Source organism: Myotis lucifugus, unplaced genomic scaffold, assembly GCF_000147115.1.
Source record: "Myotis lucifugus unplaced genomic scaffold, Myoluc2.0 scaffold_434, whole genome shotgun sequence".
Lineage (NCBI taxonomy): Eukaryota > Metazoa > Chordata > Mammalia > Chiroptera > Vespertilionidae > Myotis > Myotis lucifugus.
The window spans coordinates 726,410-739,860 of NW_005871482.1; the positions used below are offsets into that span (position 1 = coordinate 726,410).

Genomic DNA, 13,451 nt, shown 5'->3' on the forward strand with positions numbered 1-13,451 from the left:
TGAGACTATAAGAAAATTCAGGGTCATTTTAATTCAAAATCTTTTTAAACCACTTTTAAAAATACCTAACATCTTAGAATTAGAAGTACCCTAGAGAGATACAGGTCCACTACCTCATTTACAAATAAGAGAACATATAGTGGTAAGCCAATTCTACTCTTTCCTATCCAAGACTCCACCCACACTCTCATGCTCCTTCAAAAATAATGAAAGTAAAGGAGCTGCCTACTTTCCAAAGCCCAGAGAGCTTTGTTTTAAAAGTTGTCAAATCTCTGCCCTAACCGGTTTAGCTCAATGGATAGAGCGTCGGCCTGCAGACTCAAGGGTCCCAGGTTCGATTCCGGTCAAGGGCATGTACCTTGGTTGCAGGCACATCCCCAGTAGGGAGTGTGCAGGAGGCAGCTGATCGATGTTTCTCTCTCATCGATGTTTCTAACTCTCTATCCCTCTCCCTTCTTCTTTGTAAGAAATCAATAAAATATATTCTAAAAAATAAATAAATAAAAATAAAAGTTGTTAAATCTCGCCCTGGCCAGGTGGCTCGGTTGGTTGAAGCATTGTCCTGTACACCTAAATGGTGATGGGATCGACCCCTAGTCGGGCACATGCAGGAAGCGGCTGACCAATGTTTCTCTGTCTAAAAAAATCAATAAAAACTTATCTTTGGGTAAGAATTTTTTTTAAAAGAAAATTGTGAAATCTCTATGAAAAAATCCATCTTTTAAAGACTCCTACTATATAGGGTTCTTTGCAAACGAAACACCGCCTGCATTTGAGCCCACTGTATTATCCGTGGCTGGTTACAGAATCAACTGCCATTACAGATCAGGGAAAGAGGATTTAAAGATATGGGCCCACAAAGAGTCTCTACTGGTTACAAAGGCAGTCAGCAGCATGTCCTGGGCATTTCTGGCAAAGACAAGAAGGTGGCCAAAAGGTACCACCACAACCTCTTTTGTAAAGCTTATTTCAGCAGGAAGTGAACTGTAAGCTGAAGACCAGGAGAGAAGGGCATGATTATGAATTGCTTCCATGGCCTTCTCTTTGGGACTCAAAGGCATTCTAGCAGAGGAAGAGAAAGACATGGCTAGAACCTGTTACACTGTGTAATATAACACAATCAGTTTAGATTAACTTCATTAAAAAGACGCTAAGTAATATATTTCAATAGTGTACAATGAAACTGTGAAAGTTAATAAAACCCACCTGTCTGATAGTAGGTTTCAGCAACAGAAGGCTGAGGCTGGGCAGCGGCAGCTACAGCAGCAGCAGTTGCTGTTGGTTGTTGGTAGTACTGCTTACTATCGTAAGCTACAGCAGGAGCCGTGGATCTTACATACGAGTATGAGTCCTAAGGAAAAAGAATGAAAGAAAACCTTGCTATGAGGAAGAGGCAGTAAATGCTCCTCCTCTTTACTATACAAAAGTATAATAAAGGAAATTAAAAAACCAAATATATACTTAGACCTAGACATGAGTCAAATTCAATTACAAAGGGGATACATTTTGGACTTCATTAAATAAGGTCAAAACCATTTCAAGCATCATGTTTAACTTTTAAAATCAGAAAAATTAGCAATGCTTATTTTTTAAAAATTAGTTTTATTAAAAAACTCATAGCAACTTTTCCTTAAAAATGGATCCCCTAGTAAAGAACGCCTGTGTGAACTAAATTTTGTGTTTGCTCCAACTTTTTCATTCTCCCTTATTTACTACTGACATTAACATAGTAATGAATAGGAGCTTCCAGATGGAGGAGAGGGGAACGGAGGTGCCAGGGAGAAGGCACATCCTATATAATAAAAGGGTAATATGAAAATTGACCCTAAGGGCAGAACGACCGCTGGACCAGTCACTATGAGGCGCACTGACCACCTCTTGGCCCCTTTCCCCGGCCAGCAGGCTCCGATCACCTGATGGCCACCCGTGGCGGGGGCAGGGCCAGCGAGCGGGCGGGAACAGGCTGACCTCTCGGGTCCCTTTCCCCAGCCGTCTGACACCGATCACCCGTCTGACACCGATCACCCGATGGCGAACAGGGAACCAGGGGTGGGTGGTGGCGGGGGGCGGAGCCAGCTGCAGGTAGCTGGGGAAGATGGCCCTGATCGCAGGCCAGGCCTAGGGACAGTACCAGTGCACAAATTTTGTGGGCCAGGCCTCTAGTTATATATAAATCTCCAAGGCAATGAAGATCAAGGTGAACTAGGTGAATTCCTGTGCTGCATAAACTGAGGGATGAGAAGGCATGCAGATAGAAAGGCTGAAGAAATAGGCAGGGTGCAAAAAAAGATGGGCTTCATACACCCTATTTAAAAAAATGGAATTTATTATATTCTGTCTCTGGACATAATGAAGACAATCGCAAAAGTCAAAAGGAATTCCATGTTAGTAACTTGCCATATATTATAGCAAATACTAATATTGTTAATTCATATGTCAATTTCTTAATTCAAATTCCTATAATTAGAAAGAATATAGAAAAACCAGGCCAAGTCCAGAAGGATCAAAGTTTAAAAAACAGATCCTAAAAGCCAACAAACCAAAAAATGGGTTAATTTGCACAGTAAAGGAAACCATCCACAGAATGAAAAGACAACCCACTAATGGGAGAACATATTCGCAATGATACATAGCTTGGGCTTGTAGTCCTCAAAATAGGAGGCACAGCTGTGATTCCAGTGGGCAAATAATGCCACAATACAAACAAGGGGCACTTTCCCTATTATCTTAATTTTTCTTAAAAACTTGGGGTAAAATTAAAATATTTAATCAATGTAAATTTTTCAAAATTAAAGCAAGCAGATATAGTGGAATAGACTAGGGGAGATTATTAATATAAAATGCACAGCCCGGCCAGTATGACTCAATGGATAAGCATCAATGTATGAACCAGGAGGCCATGGTTCAATTCCTGGTCATGGCACATGCCAAGGCTGTAGGCTAGATCCCCAGTAGGAGGCGTGTAGGAGGCAACCAATCAATGATTCTCTCTCTTCATTGATGTTTCTATCTCTCCCTCTCCCTTCCTCTCTGAAATCAATAAAAATATATTTTTTTAAAAAAGAAAAAAAAAACAACTTACAGTAAGGAAACGTAATGCTTAGAATATGCCCCTAAATTATCTAGGAATACACATTTACTTTTTTCTATCATTACAGGTACATTTTGAAAGATCCAAGTTTGAGAAGCACTGGCTTGGACAGGATACCATACATTGAGGACACTGAAGCCTGTATGTTAAGGCTATTGAAACTAATAGTTTTCTTACCTGGTAGTTTTGTGTAGTAGCTGGAGGTGGTGGGGGTGGTGCTTCTTGTTGTCTCTGGGTATAACCATAATCCGTTGCTGTGTGTGCAGTGGGGTAGCCTCCATAAGCAGCAGCTGTTGCAGCAGCTGCAACAGCTACAGGAGCAGGCCTGGCAACCGCAACTGTAGCAGCTGCTGGTGCATAGGCAGCAGTAACTGTGTGAGCAGCTACTGGAGCCTGATGGACAGTGTAGCTAGCAACTGTAGTTGGATGAGAGTAGGCTACACCCGAAGCTGGCTGCTGGCTATATTGTAGAGAAGAAGAATAAACATAATACAATTTATTAAAAATCTAGGAGTTTAATCAAATTAAATAAAAAGTGCATTTTCAAGGAATTTACTCATGGACTACAAAAAAACCACTATTTTATTTCAACTTAACCTCCCAATCAATACCATATTTATTGTTACATACTTTTCATTCCTTAATCTCAATACATTAGATAATCACACATTATGTTTCAGATCACAGATCAGATCACAAAGCAGGGATGACAAACTGGGATAAGAAGCAGTATTAGGAAGAAATGAAGTTGATCAAACTTGAAATTTAAAAAAATATTTGTTGTACCTAAAGTTCTTTATTATGCTCTACAGATTTTTTAAAAAAACTCTACAAAGAGATGTTAAGAAAAATATTGTATTCTAACTCCAATTATAGAAAACATTTAAGGTAAAAACTATTACCCAATTGACTTAAGAAATACTTCTCCCGCTCAGGCTAGGGCAGTGGTTCTCAACTGGGGGAGATTTTGCCGCCAACCCCTCTTGCCCTCCACCCCAGGGACATTTGGCCATGTCTGAACATATTTTTGATGGTCAAACTGCAGAGAAGTTGATGGTGGGTGATGAGTGCTACTGACATCTAGTGGGTAGAGGCCAGTGATGCTGTTACACATCCTACAATGCACAGGATAGCTACTCACAACAAAGAATTATGCAAAGAGTGTCAATAGTGCTGAGGTTGAGAAATACTGCTCTAGGATACAAAATCTACAATGCAGAATCTGTTATTTTAGATAAATTTTCCAGATTATAGGCATAATTTCATTATGCACATTTTTCTCTTTAAAATGTAGCAGATGTTGCCAAAGAAGATATAAGTCAGATGTTTTGCAATCATAACCAGTTAAACCTCAAAGAGGCAAAAATTTTCCAAAATCGTAAATCAAAAAATTTGCAGCCAAAATTCTTAAAATAATTTTTACTTTAACCTTTACATTGAGAGCCTATGTCACATAAACCAAGGCCTAAAGATGTTGGCATATTAATAAGTTTATTTGTTGTTCTATGATCTCTGAATAATACACTCACAATTACGTGCTAAAGCTTTATTACCAAGACAGAAATGCCTTCTAAAAAAATGACAGTTCCAACAGTTATTTAGCTGACAGTGTTTAGCTGACCATAGTTATAATGAGTCAAGAATAAAACAGAATTCTTCACTGGTGTTCACAATATCATAGAAACATGGCATAGAATTAAATTTTGAGACCATCATATTTTAACTGGTATTATGGAAATCGCTGATAATTAGCAATTATTAAAAGGGAATCACTATGAAGCTTACAAGTTCATATAAAAAGTGGAGGACCTGGGGACATTCAGTCTAGAAAAGGTGATATGATTAGCTGCCTTCTAATATACGAGACTTACTCCATGCTGCTCCAGAGAACAGAACTAGAACCAATGGATGGAAGGGTGGCAGAATTCAGCCCAATATGAAAAAGAAAAAAAAACAAAAACACAAAAAACTTAGAACAGAGTTCAAAGAAACGCCTATAATTTCTATTTGGATGAGGTTTTCCATATTTTGATGTTAAAATTAGCTAACATTTTCTACATATATGCCAATTATAAGACAGGCAAAGGAAGTTTCCATTGTAATAATGGGAAACTGGTTTGGGATTGACATTTTCTATGGATAATTCCACATCCTTAAGAAAAAATGCCAGCAACAGCTTCTTCAAAACTCCTAGAACTATGAAAAAGAATTATATTAAAATATAAATATACCAGTTCAGTGAAGCTTGTATTTAACATTCACTAATAAGATTTTACACATCCAGACTACACTGCATACATAAAAGGGGTTTTGATTATGTAAAAATTCAGATAATATTGGATTCCTATACTATTTTTATTCATCCTACTACTCTTTATCAAACACCTATTCACATTTCTTTCTCCCCTATGTTTGTCCTATTGGATAAAAAGCAGGGTGGGGATAGAATAGAAATGTCAAGTCAACTAGGCAGGCAATTTGACTTACACTGTCTCATATAATTAAGAGTCCATGTGACTTAGGATGAGATGACCATATGCTCTGGTTTATGCCCCTATCCCAGCATAATTATTAGTAGTATTCTCTTTCACTCTCCTATGTGTCTCAGTGTCAACAATAGATTTTACAGTCAGCCTTCCAAGAAACCATATAAAAAAATGCCAGTGCATTTAGCAATTACCACATACATCTATCTCTAAGGCTGCTTAACCTAACTCTGCTCTGTATAGCCAGGTCCCTACCCATCATCTGGACTGACCATATCCTCCACCAAAAGCATCATGAACGATAATAATCCAGTCCCAGTTCCCAGGGTAGTCAAGGCGAGGGCAGCTGACTGCTTGCTGTTCAGAATAAAGATCCTCTGGGCTGTCTGTCGTCTTAGACCCATCTGGGAATTTCTCTTTCTGTTTCAAATATCCTTAGAAAATCTGTCCTTTACATGACGTGGATGACCACACTGGACTGTACCAATTCAATTAAGTATCCAGTTGATAAGTCTAAATAAAGAAGTTAATTTTTAAAAATCCAGGTCAAATCAAGTTCAAATTCATTTAAGTAAAATTTGTCTAAGTGGAAATAGTTCAAATCAAGGTGTTTTCTTTGCCTAGCTTTGGATAGAATAAAAGGTGTTAAATTATATCCCTACATAAAATGTGTGACTTACAATCTTTAAATTATTTCTTAAATAAAGCAGAATATAAAGTAAATAACCCAAATCTTGTGCCATAAAAATACATCAGTAGCCCTGGCCAACGCGGCTCATTGGTTATAATATTGGTCTGTACACTGAAGGATCTCGGGTTTGATTCCCAGTAAGGGCTCGTATTTAGGTTGCCGGTTCAATGCCCGGTCGGGGCACATGCAGAAGGCAATCAATCGATGTGTCTCTCTCACATTGATGTTTTTCTCTCTCTACCCACCCTCCTCCCTCCTTTCCATTCTATGAAATCAATGGGGGGAAATACATTTGTGAAATATGAGAAGACTTTCATTTACTAACCATCCAGTACAGCGGAAGCTTCTATTTAGATAATTATATCCTTTGTGAATAAATTAAATCTAATCAGCCTCAGTCAGTTTTTAGCCAGAACAAATAAAATAATAAATGATGAAACAAACATAAAAAAGTGGGTAAAAATGGTTAAGACTTGGGGTTTGGGTGGTGGGTCCCTACGTGTGCTCAGCATGCATCAGAGTAGTGCTAGTTCTCTTCCGGGCCCATTTCCCCGGGACGCTGCAGGATGCTCATCCACAACTGCAAGGTGTTCAGGTTTTGTAAATCCAAATGTCATAGCAACTTTAAAAGGAAGTGCAATCCTCCCAAGGTCAGGTGGACTAGAGCATCCCACAAAGCAGCCAGTAAAGAGCTTACAGTGGATAATTCATTTGAATTTGAAAAACAACGTAGAAACAAACCTGTCAAATACCAGAGAGCGCTGTGGAATAAACGACGGATGCAATGAAGAGCTGAAGAGATTAAACAGCAACATCAAGCTAAATTTATAATGAACAAGTTAAAAAAAATAAAGAGCTACAGAAAGATCAGGACATCAAAGAATTCAAGCAAAACATTTATTTCATCCGGGTCCCTTTTGCATGCAAAGGAAAGCAGCTAGGAGAAAAAATGATAGAGAAACTACAAGAGGATGTGGACATGGAAGTTGTTTCTGATCATCTTACTGTGTAACTATTTCTAAGAGCACACTGGAAAATCTCCTTTAGAGGCTTAGATGCTCTAAGTTATTGATTTATTTTTTACATAAGGTGACTCAAAAGGTGATTAAAAATACATCCACATTACTATCTACAGATCATATGGATGTTACATTGCATCTCAATGGTAAATCTTCACTGATATACTTATGTAAATAATGAATATTCTGTAAATACAAAGTGAACTGTGGACATAAAATGATTATGCCACTTAGATAATGGCATCAGATACATTTATGTAATAACTAATGACAAACATTCATGGCTAGTGATATATAAAATAAAATTTTCTTTGCAGTTAAAAAAATGTTAAGAAATAACTGAAGAATCAGACATAAAATGAAGGGTGTTTCTCTTGGAAAGAGAAAGAGGAAAAGAATTTAGGGGATTATTAATATTAGGGAATTATTAATATTAGGGAATTATTAAATCCACCTGCTTACCAAAAAGTGAAGCCAGCCAGAGGGCTTACCAAAATAGATAGCCAACCAATCTGCCCTCGCTGATTTGGCTCAGTGGATAGAATGTCGGCCTGCAGACTAAAGGGTCCCGGGTTCGATTCCGGTCAAGGGCACATGCCCGGGTTGCAGGCTCGATCCCCAGTAGGAGGCGTGCAGGAGGCAGCTGATCAATGGTTCTCTCTCATCATTGATGTTTCTATCTCTCTCTCCTTCTCCCTTCCTCTCTGAAATAAATAAAAATACATTTTAAAAAAATGACCCTGTGGAAATAGACTATTTCAAGGCAACAATTTTCAAAAATTCTAATGTGTATCCTTAAAACAAGACTTTTATACTAGTTAGAAGATAAAGTCGAGGGATACAGACAAGATAAAGATATGAAAACTATAAAAGGAGAGAAATCTAAGAGGTCCAATATTCAACTAGAAGGAATTCTAGAGAATAAAGAAAAAAGCAAATGAAAGAAATAAAATTTCCCTCAAAGGGAGGCACAAATTTTCAAATTCAAAGGGCCTACACAGTGCAAAGCAGAATGAAAGAACCACACCAAGAGACATACAGCATTTCACATCTCACAACAACAAAAAAGATCCTTCAAGTCTCCAGAGAGAAGATAAACAGGTCACCTACACACACCTAAATGTAAATCAGTCTCTCACTGAGGCTAGTAGCTAGAAGACAATAGGATGTCTTGAAAATTCAAGGGGAAATTATTATTAATGCACAATTCTGTACCCAGATAAATTAAGGAAGAATACATATTTTTCTTGGCATTCAAGGACTGAAAAAGTTTACCACCTCTATACTACATGATAATGTATTTTTAGGGCACTACACAATAGTGTATTTTTTTAAACCAATCTAGAAAAAGACTGTAAAATCCTGCAAACATGGATCTAAACCCAGGAGTGAGATGAAAGCCCAGGTTAGCAGCTGTGTAGCAGCCCAGAGAGGCAATGAGCTTAGAGTAGAATCAAAGGAAGGACAGAAGCCTCAAGGAGCAAGACGTTTAGGAAAGAGGACTGGACAGTAGGCAGTAGACTGGGAGACTGGAAATATCTTAAAATATAATCAAGGCACCAACAAGATTGGGGGGGGGGGGGTAGTAAGAAAACACTTCAGGAAATATAAAACTGCTCGATCCCAGTAAAAGACATCACATTTTGAGCAATTAGTAGGGTGTAAAAAGGAAGAAATTCATTTTAATTGGAGCCTAGGAAGAGGCTTCTATTAAGTGGTACAGGGCTGTAAAAGTGAAACATAGGAATTACAATCATAAGACAGTACTTGGCTTACAGTATGTACTATTTACACAGTCATAATAGTAGAAATTTTTGCTTTAAAGTTTTAGAATCAAACTAATATACAGAAGATAAAATTATAATGTATAATAAATTCAACAAATTAAGTCCTAGAAAAGCATATTATTTAGTGATACAAAGTTTAGATATAAAACCAGAATGGGCAGAATTGGGAGGCAAGGAGAAGAAAAAATAAGGGAATGTTGTTTTCATTGTAAGCCCTCCTACATTACTTTATTTTTTACTTATTTATTTTTGGTTAATCCCCACCCGAGGATATTTTTCAATTGATTTTTAGAGAGTGGAAAGGAGGGGGAGAGACAGAAAAAGAGAGAAACATTGATGTGAGAGAGACACATTGATTGATTGCCTCCCACAGGTGCCCCAACTAGGACTGGGGATCAAACCTGCAACCAAGGTATGTGCCCTTGACCAGAATCGAGCCCGGGACCCTTCAGTTCGTGGGTCGACACTATCCACTGAGCCAAACCAGCTAGGGCCACTACTTTATTTTTAATTACATTATGTATTACTCTGGTGGGGGAAAAAAAGCATAAAAGCATTGGAATAGAATTCTTAAACTGACAACTGGAATGACTAACAAACCCCAACTTTAAATACTTTTTCTAGTTATTCCAACTCCACTCTAACTTCTATGTTCTGGCCTCAACCCTTATGTCCAACTCTGAACCTATTTTTAATGCTTTCAAATTCCATTACCATGATCTGGCTTTACATTATACTAAATTTATAGTCACAACTGAAATTAAAATAACTTATGAACAATAGCTTGCCATATAAATGGCATCTGGTAACAGAGAAAACATTTCTATACTTCCTTTAGTTTCCATACAACAGTGGTTCTCAAAATGTGATCCAAAGACGGCTAAGGGTCCCTAAGAGGATTCCTAAGGGACCTTTCAGAGGGTCGAGAAGGTTCCCTTTTGTAATTACAGATTGCCTTCATATATTTTAACCCAAACAACTTATTACAACAGACTGAATGCAGAAGCAGATTTAAGAATCCAACCATCTAATTGAGATATTAAAAGGATTTGTAAAAATATAGAACAATGGCTCTCGTGTTTCACTATTTTGGGGGAGGTAGGAATATAGGTATTTTTCATAATGATATTTTTGGTTAGCATATAGTGATTTTTAAAAAATATATATTTTTATTGATTTCAGAGAGGAAGGGAGAAGGAGGGAGAAAGAAATATCATCAATGAGAGAGAATTGTGAATCAGCCGCCCCCTGCACGCCCCCTAGTGGGGATCAAGCTCGCAACCCAGGCATGTGCCCTTGACTGGAATCGAACCCGGGACCCTTTGGTCAGCAGGCTGATGCTCTCTATCCACTGAGCCAAACCGGCCAGGACAGCATATAGTGATTATTCTTATTTTAAGATGATTTGATAAATAGTTTTTAAAATGCCTTATAGTATTATATAACCCATATAAACAAAAGCTCTTTGGGGTCTTCAATAATTAGAAGTATTAGAGAGGTCCCAAAACCAAAAAGATTGCGCCCTAGCTGGTTTGGCTCAGTGGATAGAGGGCCTGCCCACGGACTGAAGGGTCCCAGTTTCCATTCTGGTCAAGAGCGCGTACATCGGGGCCCTGGATCAGGGCGTGTGTGCTAACAGATGTGTCTACTTCATATCAATGTTTCTCTCTCTCTCTGTCTCTCCCCCTCCCTTCCACTCTCTCTAAAATTCAATGGAAAAATATCCTCGGGTGAGGATTAACAAAAACCAAAAAGTTTGAGACCTGCTATTTCATGATACAAAACATTCACGAGTAGTCACCTTTCATTTTTCTGCTTTTTAATTACCTTTAAGCAAAATGTTTCCTTCTATCCAACAGGGAAACTGTTAGTTCCTAGGGAAAGGGGGCAGTGCCTGAGTGACCAGAGCCCCAAGTCTGTCACCTGCAGCTGCAGTATCTGCATCCAGGGCTCCAAATCTCCAAGTTTACCCAGTATGCTGCTGTACAGGTATCATTTTCTTTGTTAGCAGACACATGAAAGGCATAGGGAAGTAATGGCCTAGAACTCTGGAACTCACACAAGAAACCAGCACATAAGGTGAATTTTTAAAAAACCTACTACTTCCCCCTTTAAGGGAGAACTGTAAGGAAACTCTTGTCTCAGTCCTGGCTCTGGGTAGAGGAAAAAAGTCTCCCTAGCCCTCCCTCCCCCTAGCCCTTCCCCTAGGCTTGGGCTCTAGAATTCACATTATTTGAACAGGAAGATTCTAAGCCAGTGATGGCGAACCTTTTGAGCTCGGCGTGTCAGCATTTTGAAAAACCCTAACTTAACTCTGGTGCCGTGTCACATATAGAAATTTTTTGATATTTGCAACCATAGTAAAACAAAGACTTATATTTTTGATATTTATTTTATATATTTAAATGCCATTTAACAAAGAAAAAATCAACCAAAAAAATGAGTTCGCGTGTCACCTCTGACACGCATGTCATAGGTTCGCCATCATTGTTCTAAGCCAAGAAGTTAATGTATATCTGGGAAAGCAATGTTCCCAAGTGCCACAGAATGCATATCCCTCACTAAATGCTACCATGTTCCAAGAAACAAGAGATCTCAATAAAAAAAAAAATCACAACAAAACCTGTGAGGAAACAAGTTACCATGAGAAAGAATTTGCAGAATAAAGGTTTTCTTAAAAGACTAAAAGTATTAGAATTATTGGATATAAAATATAAAATAAGTACACTTAAAGAAGTAAAAGAGGCTATCAAAACTAAGACCAACAACCAAAAGATTGATCAAAAACAACCAGATAAAATTTTCAATCCTCACCAAAGGATGTTTTTATTGATTAAATTTAGAGAGAGAGGGAGAGAAACAGATGTGAGAAAGAAACATCAATCAGCTGCGTCCCATGCATACCCTGAACTGGGGATCGAACCCAAAAACTAGGTTATGTGCCCTGACCGGGAATTGAACTCACAACCTTTTGGTGTACGGGATGATGCTCCAATCAAATAAGCCACCCGGCCAGGGCCAGATAAATTTTTAAAAGAAGCAAACAGAATGAGATACAGTATATAAAAATTATCATTAGAAACTCAGAAAGATACTACGTAACTGATTAGACATGGCTGGCAAAAAAATTAGTGAACCAGAAAGTGTCTATAAAAATTACCTAGAATGTGCAGAGACCAAAGAGATGAAAAATATTTTTACAGATTTCAGAGAAGGGAGGGGGAAGGGGGGAAAGGGGGGAGGGGGGAAAGGGGGGAGGGGGGAGGGGGGAGGGGGGAGGGATCAATGATGAGAATCATTGATTGGCTGCCTCCTGCATGCCCCACACCGGATATCAAGCCCGCAACCCGGGCATATACCCTGACCGGGAATCGAACCATGATCTTCTGGTTCATAGATAGACGCTCAACCACTGACCCACACGAGCCAGGCTAAGCAAAATTTTATACTAGTTTTTTTGTAGTGCCAAATGATTCGATTCTAATTTTCCTATAGTAGCTACCCATTAAAATTATACCAATAATTTGATAACTATCAAATTCTTGATCCAATCTCTCTAAAGCCCTACTAACATTGCTGACTACCTCTGTCTTGATTTTTATGACATTACTTTCCTCCAGCTCTCTGCTCAACCAGTATTTGTTCTCTGGCCCTACTTTAAACACAGACATAACCCCAGTTTGTAACCACAGCACTACTTTTTTCTATTTTTCATTCATTCAAAAAAATGTTTACTAATATTTGATGTATGCCAGGCACTATATTTTATCATGTTTCAACCATACCTGTAAGCTATTTATGGTGGATCACCACCATATGAGTAATATCCAGACTTACATTACCAATCTTTATCCCTTTTCTAAGCTCCATTTCCAGCTGTCTACTGAATGTAATACTAACATTGATGGGGATGTAGTATATGCCAGGAATTGTTCTGAGCACATTATAAATATTATCTCATTTGATTCTCAAAACAGCACAATGGGGACTGTATAGGCCTCCCAAAAACGCTGGTAATGTTCTAATTTTTCATCTGGGTGATATATTACACTTCAACAAAGAATTTTTTAAAAATCTCAATCCCATTTTTTAAAAATCTCAATCCCATGAGGTAAGAATCCCATTTATAGATGAAGAAACTGAAATATCAAGTGACTGTTTGCTTCAGATCACAAGGTAGAGGGAACCAGGATTCAGCTGAGGTGGGCTGACTTCAGAGCCCATCCACTCTCAAGCAGATCTTACATTCCTGTCTTGGCTCAATACATTTCCTTTGTCTAAAATAACATTCCCTGGCCCTAGGTGGTTTGGCTCAGTGGACAAAGCATTGGCCTGCAGACCGAAGGGTCCCGGGTTCGATTCCAGTCAAGGGCACAT

The 13,451-nt window shown here is 38.4% G+C and overlaps 1 protein-coding gene and 1 pseudogene across 5 annotated transcripts in view; one reads left to right on the forward strand and one right to left on the reverse strand.

Annotated features, from left to right (window-relative positions):
* Positions 1–4,982, reverse strand: part of ZFR (zinc finger RNA binding protein) — a 53,833-nt gene extending 48,851 nt beyond the window's left edge. For all 5 annotated transcript variants that reach the window (XR_002826277.1, XR_002826276.1, XM_023744179.1 and 2 more), the window contains exons 1-3: positions 4,963–4,982; positions 3,269–3,551; positions 1,207–1,351 (exon numbers count right to left, since the gene is read on the reverse strand). Coding sequence is in view for 3 of the 5 variants with exons in the window: in XM_023744179.1 (XP_023599947.1) it covers positions 1,207–1,351; positions 3,269–3,551; positions 4,963–4,967 (433 nt within the window). In the remaining 2 variants the exon portion in view is untranslated. The remainder of the gene's footprint in view (positions 1–1,206; positions 1,352–3,268; positions 3,552–4,962) is intronic.
* Positions 4,983–5,871: 889 nt separating this feature from the next.
* Positions 5,872–7,830, forward strand: LOC111823257 (annotated as a pseudogene).
* The last annotated feature ends 5,621 nt before the right edge of the window (positions 7,831–13,451 follow it).